Raw genomic sequence first — 18,546 nt, forward strand, 5'->3', positions numbered from 1 at the left:
ACTGAACAACGGCAACAAAGAGGACAGGAATAAAACAATAGAGTAAGCAATATGACATTTGCCTCAGAGAGGCAGAGGGTGAATGTTAAAATCACTGATAGCTTTCAGCGTCCCAACTGTTTCCAGCATATCATTTCTCAAAATCTCTTGTAGTAACTATCCATCTGAAGCAGATCTTAGAAATGGTGTATTAGTTGACAAGAAAGATGAAAGATAACTGATAACTCATTTGGTGTCTGAACAAATGAATTGGATTCCTAAACAGATTTGAGGATGGGAAATCAAGAAAACAATCTCTTTCTCCCCTCTTCTTTGATTTCAATAATGTCAGCAAAATTCTTTAATTAAATAACTACCCAAACCAGTTGAACAGCTGAAGGCTCTTCACTGAGATGCTCCACTCTTTAATTTCCACTTCTGTGAGGGGAGGAGCCTGGTGGGCTGATGTCCATGGGGTCGCACAGGGTTGGACACGACTGAAGCAACTTAGCAGCAGCAGAGATGAGAAGCTTTACCTCACCTATCTAGACCCATGAGATGCAAGAACTGGGCTGGGTACAAAAAGGGATTAGGAGATGCAAAGACACAGTCATCCAGGAATTCGCAGTCTATATGCATCATGATGTTCATGGTTCCCTTCATCTCTAAACAAGCTAATTTCCTAATGTCCTCACCATTGCTACATGATTATACAGCTATTAAATACTGGCTTAGATTCTTGAAGATATATCAACATTTTCTGTTTTATAAATCTGCTCTTGTGAATAAGTGATACACAGGTGACATTTTGTTACTTTGAAGTGGTAGTAACAGAACCTAGTTTAGTAAAATATTATGTGAGCACAGGCAGAGAAAAGGCAAAGGGCTGGAAAGGGTGCACCTCAGGATCTGGTCCAGCCCTGCTTCCCACACGCTCTGTGAGCACAGGTCCAGTTGTTAGTACCTCTGGGCTGCGCTCCTCATATATCACAGGTGCACATAAGATGGTCTCTAAGGATTACAAAGTGCTCTGTCCAGATGTGTATCGTTTGGAGAGTCTGTAACTGTAAAGACAAACTTGGAGCCTGTTTATAACTCTCACCAATTTCTTAGGTTATTAAACGTAAAGTGGCTGTGCTATGGGAACAGAAGAAACTCTTCTCCAATGAGGAGATAGAAGTTGCTCCACCAAAGGCGAAAGAAGTCCATATTAAAGTAGCCTGAGAGTGCATATAAGCCTAAAATTTTATCACCCCTACTTTGAGTATATATTATTGTGAGGTTGGATCCTTAAATAAGGAAATGATTCCCAATTTTCAGTTACTAACTCTCATTCTGTTTTATTTTTAAATTGATAAGGCCATAGTGGGTATAAAATTAATGACTTAGTTATTGATTAAAAAACAGTTCTACTAATCAGCTCTGTATAACTTTCATTTGTTGAATTTTTATTGACACAGTGATAAAAATGGTTAATCATTATGATTAAAGAATATTTTTTAAATCTTCTGGGTATCAAATAACATTGAGATTACTTTTCACAAAAAATAAGGAACTCATTTGTGCCTTTAGAATTGACAGCTTCCTGGAACATTCCTCCCACTCCTTTGGACAGAGCCTAACCATTGTTTTGATCACCAGATTATTGAATAGTCATTGCTGCCATCTTTCTTCGACCATCTCTTGTTATCTGAGCACTGTGGTAACATACAATTTTGCTCACTTCTCTTCTGCACACCATTCCCATTCCCTCTATCTTTCATCAAGAGGAGGAACTAATGGTAAAAATCTACTTCTGTGCCGGGTAACAAACTGCATTCTAGTTCCCTCACAGGAGCATCAGTTTACTTCAAAAAGACTGAGATTCAAAAATACAGCCAGAGGCAGCAGTACTATAAATTCCCTAAAGAGAGAGATTTTGGTTTGATGGTGATCCTCAGCTCAGAATTTGAGAATCAACACTATTATATTGGGCAGTCATCCAGCATAAATAATTATAGTCTTTTCAAGAAAGAGATAAATGTCTTCCCAACTGTAGAACAACCCCTTTGCTGGTTGGTGAATGTTCTTTCCTTTGAACCCAGGTGTTGGCAAAGGGAATCTGTCAAACAGATGCCCATGTGATGAAAAGGAGCAATAGTGTTTAAGTTTTCAGTGATTGTGGGATATGAAGCCCCTGGGGTTGTAGACAGCATTGGAGAAGGAGTCACTACAATGAAACTAGGTGTGCAAATGTTGAGCCACAAGTCTGAGATAAGCAGGGCTGTCTATCCTATCAAAAGAAATAGTGCAACTAGGAATTATTAGAGGAGCCTTAATGAATTTAGGAGGATAAGAGAACACAAGGAAAATGGGTTGTATAGAGTGAAATTTAATTTGGCAAAGTCTCAACCTTTAACAAACAAATTTGATGTGGTTATAAACTTTAGAATACAGGCATACCTTGTTTTATTGCACTTTGCTTTATTATGCTTCTAAGGAAATGCCTTTAAAAAAAAAAAAATTGAAAGTTTGAGGCAACCCTGCCTCAAGCAAGTCTATCAGTGCCAGTTTTCCAATAGCAAAACTTTAAATTAAGATATATACACTGCTATTTTACACAATGCTTTGGCATACATAATAGACTACAGGATAGTATAAGCATGATTTTTTTTTGTGCACTGGGAAACTAAAAAATTTGTGTGACTCACTTTACAACAATGACCTAGAACTGAACCTGTGATATCTCCAAGGCATGCCTCTACTCTTATTGCATATGGCATGGGCTCAATTCACATTTGTCTATTTCATCATTTAATGTTAATGACCAACACATTATATCATGTTTTCTCTCTGGATGACAAAGTCATCCCCCACTGTCTGCCTCAGTGTAGAGAATGCAATGCTTGTCACAACCCAGATGGCAACCTTTGTATAAGGACAGAGTAGGTTTCAGTCACTTTTCTGTAATGCCATTTAATTGTTCCTGTGCTAATTTTTTGAATTGAATTAACCTGAGTATTTGCTGTATCAAACAGCATCACTGGTCATGGAGTCCTGGCTGATGGCAGCACCAGATGTACATGCAAAGGCAAGCCAGTCTATCACTTCTTGAGCACCAGTACATTCACTGAGTACACGGCGGTGGATGAAACTTCCATCGCCAAGACTGTTGGTGCAGCTCCTCCTGAGAAAGTCTGTTTAACGGGATGTGGATTTTCCACTGGATACAGGGCCGCTATTAAGATTGGCAAGGTAAGAAGCAGGGTGGGCTAGTTCCTATTTTGTTTTTTAAATGCTTTTTGTTTTTTAAGGAAAACTGAAGTTTTTTTTATAAAACAAAACTTTTGAAAGCATCTCATATGCAGGCTGTTTCTACACAATGCCAAATCAATTGGAAGAGAATGAAAAATTCAGATTTAAAATTTTATTTCTGAATAAGTGAAAATAAAATCTCTAGATTTAATTTTGTTTCCTCTGTATTTCCTTCAGGTTCTTTTCTAAAATTTAGATTCACATCTAAAATTAATCTTTTTCACAAAATAACTATTAATGCTGGTGTGTTAACTTGCTAGGGCTGTTGTAGCAAACTGCCACAGACTTGGTGGCTTAAACAACAGAAACTTATTGTCTCACATTCTGGAAACTAGGAATCCCAAATCAAAATGTTGGCAGGACTGGTTTCTTCTAAGAGCTGTGAATGAAAGATCTGTTCCAGGTCTCTCTCCTTGGCTGTCTTCTCCCAATGTCTCTTCATATCACCTTCCTTCTATGCCAGTCTTTTTATCCAAAATTTCCCTTTTTATAAGGACATCAATCATACTGGATTAGAACCCATCTAATTACCTTATTTGAGTGACTGAACTAAACTGAACTGAATTACCTTAAAGTTTATTACTTCTACAAAAACCCTATCTCCAAATGAGATCACATTCTGAGGTACTGGGAGTTAAGACTTCAATGTATGAATAAGTAGTTAGGTGGGGGGACAAAATGCAACCTCTAATGGCTAGCATATAGTATGAAAATGTGAAAATTTAAGAGTGATTATTTTGACTCAGCTTATGTCAGAGGAACTGTGGAGCCTCTTGATGAAAATGAAAAGGAGAGTGAAAAAGATGGCTTAAAACTCAGCATTCAAAAAACTAATGATCATGGCATCTGGCCCCATCACTTCATGGCAAATAGATAGGGAAGCAATGGAAACAGTGACAGACTTATTTTCTTGGGCTCCAAAATCACTGCAGTTGCTGACTACAGCCATGAAACTAAGAGACACTTGCTTCTTCAAAGAAAAGCTATGATCAATCTAGACAGCATATTAAAAAGCAGAGACATCACTTTGCCTACAAAGGTCCATCTATAGAGTCAAAGCTATGGTTTTTCCAGTAGTCATGTATGGATGTGGACCATAAAGAAGGCTGAGTGCTGAAGAATTGATGCTTTTGAACTGTAGTATTGGAGAAGACTCTTGAGAGTCTCTTGGACTGCAAGGAGATCCAACTAGTCAATTCTAACGGAAATTAGTCCTGAATATTCATTAGAAGGACTGACGCTGAAGCTGAAGCTCCAGTACTTTGGCCACTTGATGCAAAGAACTAACTCACTGGAAAAGACCCTGAAGCTGGGAAAGATTGAAGACAGGAGGAGAAGAAGATGACAGAGGATGAGATGGTTGGGCGGCATGACCAATTCAATGGGCAGGAGTTTGAGCAGGCTCCAGGAGTTGGTGATGGACAGGGAAGCCCTGCATGCTGCAGTACATGGGGTTGCGAAGAGTCAGACACAACTGAGAGACTAAACTAACTCTCTATGTCACTCTTAATAAGTAGAAGAAGTGGGTAAAATAACACACAATTCATAACTACTAAAACCATTCCCCAAACAATCCCGTATGTGGTGGTCTCATCCAACTCTGAAGTCTTAAAAATTGTCCATATGTTAGTTGAGTTGAAATTTCTATCTCCAGTACTCTCTCTGAACCCCAAATTCTTTCATCCAATGCCATACCTGACATCTCCCTTTAAGAATCTCACAGGTATCTCAAAATGAGTATGTATCATATGGAATTCTTAATTTTCTTCTTCCCTGTCACCCAGACATATTTATGCCCACTCTAATTTTCTTCATCCTTGATCTTCCCTCTCCATCACCTTATATACAATCCAGCAGCAAGTCCTGCTAACTTTACCTACAAGGTATACTTTATTTTATTCATTTTATTTTTTTACTTTACAATACTGTATTGGTTTTGCCATACATTGACATGAATCCACCACAGGTGTACATGAGTTCCCAACCCTGAACCCCTCTCCCACCTTCCTCCCCATATCATCCCTCTGGGTCATGCCAGTGCACCAGCCCCAAGTATCCTGTATCCTGTATCGAACCTAGACTAGCGATTTGTTTCTTACCTGATAGTATACGTGTTTCAGTGCCATTCTCCCAAATCATCCCACCCTCTCCCTCTCCCACAGAGTCCAAAAGTCTGTTCTTTACCTCTGTGTCTCTTTTGCTGTCTCGCATACAGGGTTATCATTACCATCTTTCTAAATTCCATATATATGCATTAGTATACTGTATTGGTGTTTTTCTTTCTGGCTTAGTTCGCTCTGTATAACCGGCTCCAGTTTCATCCACCTCATTAGAACAGATTCAAATGTATTCTTTTTAATGGCTGAGTAATACTCCATTGTGTATATGTACCACAGCTTTCTTATCCATTCGTCTGCTGATGGACATCTAGGTTGCTTCCATGTCCTGGCTATTATAAACAGTGCTGCAATGAACATTGGGGTACATGTATCTCTTTCAATTCTGGTATATTTCAAATCTTTCCATTTTCTTCGTCTCACTACCATCATCATATCTTCATTGGATGCAATGGCCTTCCTTTTATGGTGTTCATTACTCCTCTCCATCTCCAGTAATTCTCCATTTACAAATCAGAGTAATTTTATAAAACATAAATTGGTCTGCATCACATCTTTGCTAAAAACCCTTCAATAGCTTCCATTCTTGGAACAATCTCATCTAACCCACTATGATCCACTCACACCCGCCTCTCGTGAGATGTATAAGCCTGCTGAGCTGTCCTTGTCTTGCATGAAAATATTTACACAAGGTATTCTGATTGTCTGGAATGCTCATCTACTGAGCCCTTATGTGGCTGCTTCCTTAACATTATTCTCAGTTTAAAGGTCACCTGCCAAAACCAATACAGTATTGTAAAGTAAAATAAAGTAAAAATAAAAATTTAAATTAAAAAAATAAATAAAAAATAAAGATCACCTGGTGGGAAAAGTTACAATACTGGAAGAAACAGAAAAGTGAAAGTGTTAGTTGCTCAGTCGTGCCTGACTCTTTGCAACCCCATGGACTGTAGACTGCCAGGCTCCTCTGTCCATGGGATTCTCTTAGCAAGAATACTGGATGGCCATTCCTGGGTTGCCATTCCTCTCTCCAGGGGTTCTTCCTGAGCCAGAAATTGAACCCAGGTCTCCTGCATTGCAGGCAAATTCTTTACCACTGAGCCACCAGGGAAGAAACAGAAAGACTACCAATTTAGATTTGCATCCTAGTAAAATCTAAAAATTAAGGAGAAATAAATGGTTTCTCTGGAGGAGAGTGAAAAGTTGGCTGAAAGCTCAACATTCAGAAAACTAAGATCATGGCATCTGGTCCCATCACTTCATGGGAAATAGATGGGGAAACAGTGGAAACAGTGTCAGACTTTATTTTGGGGGGCTCCAAAATCACTGCAGGTGGTGATTGCAGCCATGAAATTTAAAGACACTCCTTGGAAGGAAAGTTATGACCAACCTAGACAGCATATTGAAAAGCAGAGACATTACTTTGCCAACAAAGGTCCGTGTAGTCAAGGCTATGGTTTTTCCGGTGGTCATGTATGGATATGAGAGTTGGACTGTGAAGAAAGCTGAGCACCAAAGAATTGATGCTTTTGGGGCGCGGGCTTGAGCGCGGACCCAGCCCGTCGCACCCCGCCCTCCGCTCCTCCCGCCGGGCAGCCGCGGAGGTCGCCGCAGGCTTTTCCTCCGGCTGCCCCCGCGCCGCGCCATGGAGAAGAGCTCGAGTTGCGAAAGCCTTGGCTCTCAGCCAGCGGTAGCACGGCCGCCCAGCGTGGACTCCCTGTCCAGTTAATGTGTTAAGAGCCATTGACATTTGAAGATCATCAGAAGTGAAGATAAAACATCTCAAAAATTATAATTGCTTCCACTTCTCATTCAGAGAATTCAGTGCATACAAAATCAGCTTCTGTTGTCTCATCGGATTCCATATCAACTTCTGCAGAGAACTTTTCTCCTGATTTGAGGGTCCTGAGGGAGTCTAACAAATTAGCAGAAATGGAAGAACCGCCCTTGCTTCCAGGAGAAAATATTAAAGACATGGCCAAAGATGTAACTTATATATGTCCATTCACTGGTGCTGTACGAGGAACTCTGACTGTTACGAATTACAGGTTATATTTCAAAAGCATGGAACGGGATCCCCCATTTGTTTTAGATGCTTCTCTTGGTGTTATAAGCAGAGTAGAAAAAATTGGTGGTGCTTCTAGTCGTGGTGAAAATTCTTATGGATTGGAAACTGTGTGCAAGGATATTCGGAATTTACGATTTGCTCATAAACCTGAGGGGCGAACAAGAAGATCAATATTTGAAAATCTAATGAAATATGCATTTCCTGTCTCTAATAACCTGTCTCTTTTTGCTTTTGAGTATAAAGAAGTATTCCCTGAAAATGGGTGGAAGCTATATGACTCTCTTTCGGAGTATAGAAGGCAGGGAATTCCAAATGAAAGCTGGAGAATAACAAAGATAAATGAACGATATGAGCTCTGTGATACCTACCCTGCCCTCTTGGTTGTTCCGGCAAATATCCCTGATGAAGAGTTGAAGAGAGTGGCTTCCTTCAGATCACGGGGCCGTATCCCAGTTTTGTCATGGATTCATCCTGAAAGTCAAGCCACAATCACTCGGTGTAGCCAGCCCATGGTGGGGTGAGTGGGAAGTGAAGCAAAGAAGATGAAAAATACCTTCAAGCTATTATGGACTCCAATGCCCAATCTCATAAAATCTTTATATTCGACGCCCGGCCAAGTGTTAATGCAGTTGCCAATAAGGCAAAAGGTGGAGGTTATGAAAGTGAAGATGCCTATCAAAATGCAGAACTAGTTTTTCTAGATATCCACGATATCCATGTTATGAGAGAATCTTTACGAAAACTTAAGGAGATTGTGTACCCCAACATTGAGGAGACCCACTGGTTGTCTAACTTGGAATCTACTCACTGGCTGGAACATATTAAGCTTATTCTTGCAGGGGCTCTCAGGATTGCTGACAGGGTGGAGTCAGGAAAGACGTCTGTGGTGGTGCACTGCAGCGATGGCTGGGACCGCACGGCCCAGCTGACCTCCCTGGCCATGCTTATGCTGGACGGATACTACCGCACCATCCGAGGGTTTGAAGTCCTTGTGGAAAAAGAGTGGCTGAGCTTTGGACATCGATTTCAGCTTAGAGTTGGCCATGGAGATAAGAACCATGCAGATGCAGACAGATCACCTGTCTTTCTTCAGTTTATTGACTGTGTCTGGCAGATGACAAGACAGTTTCCTACAGCATTTGAATTCAATGAATATTTTCTCATTACCATTTTGGACCACCTATATAGCTGTTTATTCGGAACATTCCTCTGTAACAGTGAACAGCAGAGAGGCAAAGAGAATCTTCCCAGGAGGACCGTGTCACTGTGGTCTTACATAAATAGCCAGCTGGAGGACTTCACTAATCCCCTCTACGGGAGCTATTCCAATCATGTCCTTTACCCAGTAGCCAGCATGCGCCACCTAGAGCTCTGGGTGGGATATTACGTAAGGTGGAACCCCCAGATGAAGCCCCAGGAGCCCATTCACAACAGATATAAAGAGCTTCTCGCTAAACGGGCAGAGCTTCAGAAGAAAGTAGAGGAGCTACAGAGAGAGATTTCCAACCGATCAACCTCATCGTCAGAGAGAGCCGGCTCCCCGGCACAGTGCGTCACGCCTGTGCAGACGGTCGTGTGAGAGCGCCGCCTGATGGGGCGCGGTCGCCGTGAACTCTGATGACAGTGGCAGCTTCATGAGGAGGAGGGCTTCTGAACATAGAACTCGTCTGTGAGAGAACTTCAGTCACTTTATTTATTTCAGATCTCTCTAGGATGAGTTCAGAACTGTAGCAGTGCAGGTGGTTTAAGGGAAATAACCTCACATGTAATTACATGATTACAACACTAATCTTCTAAGTCACCCAAAGAATATTAAAATGCTTGAATCCTGGCCAAAAAAAAAAAAAAAAAAAAGAATTGATGCTTTTGAACTGTGGTGTTGGAGAATACTCTTGAGAGTCCCTTGGGCTGCAAGGAGATCCAAACAGTCCATTCTAAAAGAGGTCGGTCCTGGGTGTTCTTTGGAAGGAATGATGCTAAAGTTGAAACTCCAGTACTTAGGTCACCTCATGCAAAGAACTGACTTATTGGAAAAGACTGATGCTGGGAGGGATTGGGGGCAGGAGGAAAAGGGGACAACAGAGGATGAGATGGCTGGATGACATCACTGACTCGATGGACGTGAGTTTGAGTGAACTCCAGGAGTTGGTGATGGACAGGGAAACCTGGCATGCTGAAATTCATGGGGTCGCAGAGTTAAACACGACTGAGCGACTGAACGGAATTGAGCTGAAATGGTTTCTCAAAAAAAAAAAAAATCACCTGCTTGCTCAAAGAAGTTCTTTATTTCTTTCTATCCACTACATCTAAACAGGAATCTCTTTCTGTTATTCAAGGTAACATGACTGGTTCATTAATAGTATGGTCCCAAATCTCAAATTCTTATGCCTTTACTTTTCATTAGCCCACAAGCTTCAGGAAGGTGTGGACCAAGTCTCTGTTCCCTGCACTGCTTAGCAAGGAGCCTGGACATAGTAACGACTCAATAAATAATACTTGGAAAAGTATGAATGAATAAAGGAAAGGGATGCCCAAATATGTGGAAGACTAAAAAGGTAAGGAGTTTGTGGAAAATATACATATGGCTGTTGAAACAGATTTATTCCAAGAAAGAGATGAGAGACGGGACATTGGATATAGTTTAAATTAGTATTCTACTTTTTTACTGTGCTAGTAAAACTGCCAGAGAAATTACAAGAAAAGGCAGAACATGCCCCATTTAGTTTCTGACCACAAAGAACTCATCAATAAAATGTGTTGTCGGATGAGTGGATGATTAATGATATTTGAGAGAATGGCCACACGGATTTCAAAGCTCCAAGTTCAGGAACTGAACTGAGAGCTTGGGAGGCCACAGCTGAAATTACAGCTCATGGAGAATGGGTATGGCACCTCTGTACCCACAGAAATCTCTGCTTATAAGTTTAGACATTTCAAAACACATGCATATATAGATACAGGTCTTTCTGTTTTCAGGTTTCCTTGCTCCCTGCTGTGTAATAGGATTAAGAGTGTTCTAGGAGTGTTTTCAGGTTTCCTTGCTCCCTGCTGTATAATAGGATTAAGAGTGTTCATCTAGGAGATGAATTTTGGCTAGAATCTTCTTTAATATAGCATGAAGTAAAAGTGTTAGTTGCTCAGTCACATCTGACTTTTTGCAACCCAGGGACTATGTGCTGGTTGCATAGTCCACTGGAATTCTCCAGGCAACAATACTGGAATCAGTAGCCATTCCCTTCTCCAAGGGATCTTCCCAACCCAGGGATTGACCCTGAGTCTCCTGCATGACAGGCAGATTCTTTACCATATGAGCCACCAGGGAAACCCTAATAACACATAGTACGGGTAAAAATCCCCCAACTGATTTAACTGCATTTTCTTCCTGAAGAAAGATCGATAATCTATTGCAACATGGAGGCTCAACTTTCAATTTATTTACAAAAGACTCAGTTATGATCACTAAGAACATGCTGGTTAAACCAAATCTAAAACAAATTTGGCAAGGGTTTGTGCTGTTTCTGGTTCTCTTTGTGGCACTGTCATGAGAATGAGTCATTCGGTCCTAGTAACTCATCAAAGTGATCTTCTCAATTTCATGTTCTATGATTAGAGACGCTTTGCAGGTTCTACCTTTTTACCCTAGGTCTAGCATTTACAGGACTTGTCTCCTCACAGGTCACCCCTGGCTCAATATGTGTGGTCTTTGGCCTGGGAGGGGTTGGCCTTTCGGTCATCATGGGCTGTAAGTCAGCTGGTGCATCCAGGATCGTTGGGGCTGACCTCAGCAAAGACAAATTTGAAAAGGCTGTGGCTGTAGGAGCCGCTGAGTGCATCAACCCCAAGGACTTCACCAAGCCCGTCAGTGAGGTGCTGTCAGAAATGACAGGTGACACTATGGGCTACCGTTTTGAAGTTATTAGGCATCTTGAAACTATGGTAAGAGCCAGGATAACGGGAGCCATGCAATACACAAGCTACCTCGATTGCACAAAGGGAAACTCATTTTCCATAGCTTTACTAATAGGAACTACCTATTAGGCAAAATACCTGGTAATCGTGAAGCAGTTGTGCTTAAAGCCATACAAAAACTTACGTGCAGGTCTTCCACGTAAAGTTAAGTTTCACATCATACCACTCTCATGTGACCAGACTGCGAGGAAGTCAACCATCAGGGCAAATTGCTCAAGTATTAATCTGCTTTGTATATACGGCTTTTTTTTTTTTTTTTTTTGCAACAATGATTACATCTCTTGAACATTAGTAAGCCAAATAGCCTAAAGTGACTCTTTGGGGAGAGAGCAGGAACAAAAGGCATGGGTGGAGGGGCTATTCCAAATCTGGCCATCTTCCGTCAAAACCATGGTGTAGCCAATTTCTCACTCTATACCTGAGCTTTGCTTCCTCGTATCTGCTGCTGCCGCTGCTGCTAAGTCGCTTCAGTCGTGTCCGACTCTATGCGACCCCGCAGTCGGCAGCCCACCAGGCTCCCCCGTCCCTGGGATTCTCCAGGCAAGAACACTGGAGTGGGTTGCCATTTCCTTCTCCAATGCATGAAAGTGGAAAGTGAAAGTGAAGTCGTTCAGTCATGTCTGACTCTTAGCGACCCCATGGACTGCAGCCCACCAGGCTCCCCTGTTCATGAGATTTTCCAGGCAACAGTACTGGAGTGGGTTGCCAGTGCCTTCTCCGTCTCTTATCTGAATTCTCTCAAAATAGAAGCCCTCAGTTCTCTAAAATATGCCTCCCTTGTGGCAGTCAGTAGCACCAGACTTCTGCTTAGATCTGAGGTCAGGTCTCCTGGACTAGAAAGCCCCAGTCTGTGCCAGGGTAGGAAAGGAGAACTGCAATATGGGACAATATGGGACACAATCAATTCTGCTCCCTATTGAGCAGTAGCCTAAATTCGCTCTAATATTTTTGGTACCTTAGGAAAAAGTAGTCTTTACCGTTGTTGTCATTCCCCTTCCCTGATGTCACTTAGAATTATTACATAGCAACCAATACCACGTTTACACAGTCAATATGCAACATTGGATATTGTTAGGTTCTATTGATTTCCAGATGATACTTTAATGAACATGAGTCTCTAATAAATAACATCTATTGCTACAACCTACTGAAAGGTTGTTGTTGAATCACGACGCCGGGATTCTTGGACCCCAGAGAAGAAGAATTCAATCCGGGGCCAGAGATGAGGCTTGATCACTCAGAGCTTTTGTGTAATAAAAGTTTTATTAAAGTATAAAGGAGATGGAGAAAGCTTCTGACATAGACATCAGAAGGGGGCAGAAAGAGTGCCCCCCTGCTAGTCTTTAGCTGGATGTTATATAGTCACTAGCAGTCTGTTAATGAAATAAAGGAATATCTTAAAACTCAGAATGGCACCAGGCCCTTCACCCATAAAATGCATTTTGTGATAATCTTGGCACCAAATGGTTCACCTTGGGCCATAAAATGATTAACTTGAATCTTGAAAAAGGGCAGATCACCATACAAATAGTTTCATTTACATAGATTAGAGGAACAATATCTGAGTATAACATACTGGTTTGTCAAGTAGGTTCTGAGCCGAAAGGCAGAACCGACTTGAAGACAGAGTTTGGGGTAAATGCATAGTACATTAGCATAGCTTAAGATAAACATTTCCACAAGAAAAAGGCATTGGTTAGCTTCAGGTGAAACCAGGTGTCATGGCAACACAGAATTTTAAGAAAAACCTCCTTTTAAATTTGTATAGAGAAGGAAAAAATATCGCTAGTTTGTTTCCTCCTGCTGCTTAAGAGAGATAAAATGTCTGACACTTGCTGGCTATTTCGTCCGTTTGGAGACCCCTGGCCTTCCTGCCTGTTACCCTCTCACTATCAAGTATTCAGAAAAACTATTAACAAATAGTTAATGGGCAGATGACCAGCAAATGTGGGATTAGTCTCAGAGATGCAACCAAGAAAGGGATTCCTTTTTCCTACATTTTACCATTTGATTTAATTTTCATATTAAAGGTTAATAAAAAAAAACTGGGTCAATTGATTCAGTATAGGTAATTTGATTTAGTTTAGTTCAAATGGCTTTCTAAACCTTCTCAAGTGGTGATATTGTTCTGAAAATGGAAGAAATTTCCCCCTGCATTTTGGTCCATGGTAAACTGAAAATGCCATGAACACTGACCACATTAATTTCTACTTTCTGCCTTAAAAGTCAAATGTATGAACAAGTTTAAGTTGTGACTAAAATTGTGTTGAGAATTTTTTAAAGTAAGCATAAAGCAAAAGGCATGTGGGCCTAATTTTACTTCATGACTTGGAAAATAAATCAACTATTAGAACCACAATGTACGTAGGGTATTTCTGAGTCCACAACATGAGATGAGAAATAAACATTCTCCTTCATTCTAAACTTGGATTGATGCCTTTGCATCTGCAATAAGAACTAAGTGGTCAGCGTGGCGGTAGGGGCCCCTCCATCAGCCAAGATGCTCACTTACACCCAGCGCTGCTCTTCACTGGATGCATGTGGAAGGGATGCATTTTTGAAGGTAAGAACAGAGCCTCCAGCCTGAGAGTGTGGCTTTAGCCCTGTTGACAATGAGAGAAGTCTGTTTTCTCATCATATCCTCCCTGAAAAGTCTTTCTTCCAAGAATGGATATGAAGTGATCTAAAATGAGACTGTGGCCATGATGATACAAAAGATGATCCCCCTACTCTGATTTAGTGCTAGTATTGGTGGTATATTTTTAGTATTCGCATCTGTAATACTAAGGCCTGAATGAGAGGCTCCAGCACTCCCTGTTGGGATGATTTTATGGAACAGAAATTTCTGATTTAACCTATTATTTTCAACATACACGAGAATGTGTATGAAAAATAGAGTTTATTTGATTCACTAAATAGCATCGACAGAAAGTTCTGGATCTAAAGCCAAAATAAAAGGGATTGTCTCATTTTATGGGGATGATTGAAAATAACACAGAAAGACTGACACAGACAATGGTCAACTCAGTCCTGGTTTTTTTTTAAATCATATACCTTTTTATTTTTAATTTTTATAAATTTATTTATTTTAATTGGAGGCTAATTACTTTACAATACTGTATTGGTTTTGCCATACATCAACATGAATCTCCACGGGTGTACACGTGTTCCCCATTCTGAACCCCCCTCCCTCCCTGTACCATCCCTCTGGGTCATCCCAGTGCACCAGCCCCAAACATCCTGTATCCTGCATCGAACCTGGACTGGCGATTCGTTTCTTATATGATATTATACATGTTTCAATGCCATTCTCCCATATCATCCTGCCTTCACCCTCTCCCACAGAGTCCAAAAGACTGTTCTATACATCTGTGTCTCGTTTGCTGTCTTGCATACAAGGTTATCATCACCATCTTTCTAAATTCCATATATATGCGTTAGTATACTGTATTGGTGTTTTTCTTTCTGGCTTACTTCACTCTGTATAATGGGCTCCAGTTTCATCCACCTCATTAGAACGGATTCAAATGTGTTCTTTTTAATGGCTGAGTAATACTCCATTGTGTATATGTACCACAGCTTTCTTATCCATTCATCTGCTGATGGACATCTAGGTTGCTTCCATGTCCTGGCTATTATAAACAGTGCTGTGATGAACATTGGGGTACACGTGTCTCTTTCAATTCTGGTTTCCTCGGTGTGTATGCCCAGCAGTGGGATTGCTGGGTCATAAGGCAGTTCTATTTCCAGTTTTTAAGGAATCTCTACACTGTTCTCCACAGTGGCTGTACTAGTTTGCATTCCCACCAACAGTGTAAGTCCCAGCCTTAAATGAACTATCAGCAGGATTTTATATAGCTGGTGGCTCCCTTTTTCTCAAACACTCCTTTCACCTCACTTCTAGATATCACTTTGTTGTTGCTGCTATTGTTCTTCCTCCTCCCTTCCTCCTCTTCCTTCCTCACTGGTCACTCCTTCCAGGAATCTTTGCTGGGTTCCCCTACATCCTTAAGATTCTAACTTTGGTGTGTCCTAAGGTTCAGTGTTCAGTCCTCTCCTCCTCTTTATTTACGCTTCCTTCCACAGTGATCTTCTGTGGTCTCAAGACTTTAAATACACTCTACCCATAACACTTAACTTTATATCTTCAGCCTAGACCTGAAGATATAAAGGTTGCCTACCTGGCATGTCCACTTGGATAGCTGGTAGACATGTGAACTTTACCTGCCCCAAACCACTCCTGCCTCCCAGCCTTCCCATCTCAATAAATGACGACTCCATCATTCCTGTTAATCAAGCCTCAAACCCCGGGTTATGCTCTTTCTCTTGTACCATGAGTATTTCAGCAAAGCCTGTTGTCTCTACCTTCAAAGTATACCCAGGATTGGTCATTTCTCACCAGCACCATCACTTGTCCAAGTCACCATCACCTCTTCCTGCGTGACATAAATGACTTGCTTGGTCAACAGCCTCCCTGCTTTTGCCCTTTGTCTCCTAGAGTATTCCCTACAGAGCAGCCAGAGAATGAGACTATTAAAAGGGAAATCCGATCAGGTCACCCTTCTCCCAAACACCTCTAATGACTTCCTTTCTCACTCAGAATAAAATCTCAAACATGCAATGGCCGAAAGCCCCCCTTTGATCCGGCCCTCTGACCCCACTGCTACCACTGCTGTCCCTCTATTCTTGACACACTGGCCTCCTCACTGTTCTCATTGGCCAACACTTCACCTCAACACCTTTATAATTACTCGGCCTTCTCCCTGAACTACTTTACCCCAAGATTTCTGGATAGTTCCTGTCCTTTATGTTTTTGTTCAGATGTCACCCAATCAGACTGGACTTCCCTAAGCTTTAAAAAATCACATTCCCTCCCCACCTGCATAACCTCGGCCTCTGCACAACCTACTGCCCCTACTCTATTTTTCTCCTTCATTCTTCTCATTGATGATGAGCTCTGCGATATTTGTTTACTGTCAGTCTCCCTGAACTAAAGGGAGAGGATTCTTGGGCTTCCTGTTCTTCCTGAGACCAGGGGACAGGGCATTTTTTGCCTCCATCTTGTTCCCATCTCTGAAATGGTACCTGGTACTTAAAGTGAAAGTGTTAGTCACTCAGTCATGCCCAACTCTTTGCAACCCCGTGGACTGTAGCCTGCCAGGCTTCTCTGTCCATGGGATTCTCCAGGGAAGAATACTGGAGTGGGTTGCCATTTTCTTCTCCAGGTTATCTTCCCAACCAAGGGATTGAACCCAGGCCTCCTACATTGCAGGTGGATTCTTTACCATCTGAACCATCAGGGAAGCCCCCTGGTACTTAGCATATACTCAAAAGACACTCAGTGAATATGTGAATTCTACTTCTAATTTGTCAATAATCCATACTACCCACATCACACAAATAGCCAAAGTGAGGAAGCTCAACTTATATCTCTTATTGTTTATTTCTCAACTAGTCTTATTTTCTCTAAGGAGCCCTCTCTGAAGAATCTCATCTGTACCAACTGGCCTCTCATTTTTTGTATCCCAGGTACTGTGGAAAGAGAAAAGACTTGGCCTCACACTGACGGTAGTCTATGTCTCTGGTGACCTTGACAAGAGCTATAGCAGCCAGGTACTGAGTGGGCTCAAGAGAAAATAAGAGAAAAGGAAGTGGAACTGACAACACTGAACTGGAGAAAATCCTTCCTGTAGAGTAGTTTTTCTGTAAAAGGAGAAGAGATATGGGGTAGCTAGAAGATGTGGGGGCAAGAAAGGGTTTTCATGGAGTTTCTGCCTTTGTTTCTTAAGAAGGGAGAAATGCAGCTCCGTTGTGTGCTGCTGAGAATAGTATCATCCAGGGTAAAGGTAACAGTACAAAAGAGAGAAGGAACAAATATAAGATAATAAAATATAAAAATCATTTAGTAAAGTCTAAACAGAACACGTGTGCTTATTTACAGGTTGGGAAAGCGAAGATTATGTTCCAAAACTAGTGACTGATTTCCTGGAAAAGAAATTTGACCTGGACCAATTGATAACACATGATTTAGCTTTTAAAAAAATCAATAAAAGATTTGAACTGCTCAACTCAGGACAAAGGTACTTGCTTTTTTATGGTTATCTTGTCTTCTTCTCATAGGCTACTTTTTAAATTTAATATTTATAAATGTATGTTTCCTTCACATTTTATATTATCTTATATAGCAAGATTTGTAAAGACTTACAAAAAGAATAAGTCTTTTTCATAGACTTATTGTGTCATTGTCCTATAGAATCAATTTTTAAAACCTCTGTACTTTGATTTTTTAATAGATTGATTTCATCTTAGGTATTTTTATTTCATCACAAACCCCCTCACTTCTTCAAGTATTGCCACAAAATTTCCTTACTTTATAGTTTTTAAAGTGCTTTCTAAAGTGTGTTTTCTTCTGATCCTTGAAGATTAGATTTTGTTTCCTTGTTTTTTTAACTTTTGATTCCCTTCACCTATTTCTACCATGCCATACTCCTGCTTATGGCAACCACTAATCCATTCTAAAGGAGATCAGTCCTGGGTGTTCTTTGGAAGGAATGATGCTAAAGCTGAAACTCCAATACTTTTGGCCACCTCATGCTAAGAGTTGACTCATTGGAAAAGACTGATGCTGGGAGGGATTGGGGGCAGGAGGAGAAGGGGACGACAGAGGATGAGATGGCTGGATGGCATCACTGACTTGATGGACGTGAGTCTGAGTGAACTCCGGCAGCTGGTAATGGACAGGGAGGCCTGGTGTGCTGCAATTCATGGGGTCACAAAGAGTCGGACAGTTCAGACTGAGCGACTGAACTGAACTGAATCTGTTCTCTGTATCTATGAAGTTGTTCTTGTTATTTTAGATTCCACATTCCACATACAAGTGAGATCATATAGCATTTGTCTTTGACTGACTCATTTCACTTAGCATAATGCCCTTGAGGCCATCTGTTTTGTTGTAAATAGCAAAATTTAATTCTTTTATGACTAAATATTCCACTATACACACACGCACACTTCATTCATCCACTCATGGACACAGGTTGTTTCCTCTTCTTGGCTATTGTCAACAGTGCTGCAGTGAACACGGGCGTGCTTGCTCTCATTTTGCACAGTTGTTACCTT

The 18,546-nt window shown here is 41.1% G+C and overlaps 3 protein-coding genes across 17 annotated transcripts in view; 2 read left to right on the forward strand and 1 right to left on the reverse strand.

Annotated features, from left to right (window-relative positions):
- C6H4orf17 (chromosome 6 C4orf17 homolog) overlaps window positions 1-18,546 on the reverse strand; it is a 98,638-nt gene that overhangs the window by 72,699 nt on the left and 7,393 nt on the right. The window lies entirely within an intron of this gene.
- The window catches only part of LOC101111713 (all-trans-retinol dehydrogenase [NAD(+)] ADH7), a 63,282-nt gene that overhangs the window by 40,986 nt on the left and 3,750 nt on the right, over window positions 1-18,546 (forward strand). Inside the window, 10 exon segments of the mRNA XM_027970860.3 lie at window positions 1,093-1,194; window positions 2,064-2,105; window positions 2,107-2,204; window positions 2,817-2,903; window positions 2,997-3,213; window positions 11,134-11,400; window positions 12,768-12,788; window positions 13,883-13,937; window positions 13,940-13,990; window positions 17,369-17,507. Of these exon segments, the coding sequence (XP_027826661.2) occupies window positions 1,093-1,194; window positions 2,064-2,105; window positions 2,107-2,204; window positions 2,817-2,903; window positions 2,997-3,213; window positions 11,134-11,400; window positions 12,768-12,788; window positions 13,883-13,937; window positions 13,940-13,990; window positions 17,369-17,507 (1,079 nt within the window).
- Window positions 6,962-9,303, forward strand: LOC114115281 (myotubularin-related protein 2-like). Its single transcript, XM_027970861.3, is given in 3 exon segments — window positions 6,962-7,115; window positions 7,187-7,968; window positions 7,971-9,303. Coding segments are annotated over 3 exon segments (1,929 nt in total). The 5' UTR covers window positions 6,962-7,035; the 3' UTR covers window positions 9,038-9,303.

Source organism: Ovis aries, chromosome 6, assembly GCF_016772045.2.
Source record: "Ovis aries strain OAR_USU_Benz2616 breed Rambouillet chromosome 6, ARS-UI_Ramb_v3.0, whole genome shotgun sequence".
Taxonomy (NCBI): Eukaryota; Metazoa; Chordata; class Mammalia; order Artiodactyla; family Bovidae; genus Ovis; species Ovis aries.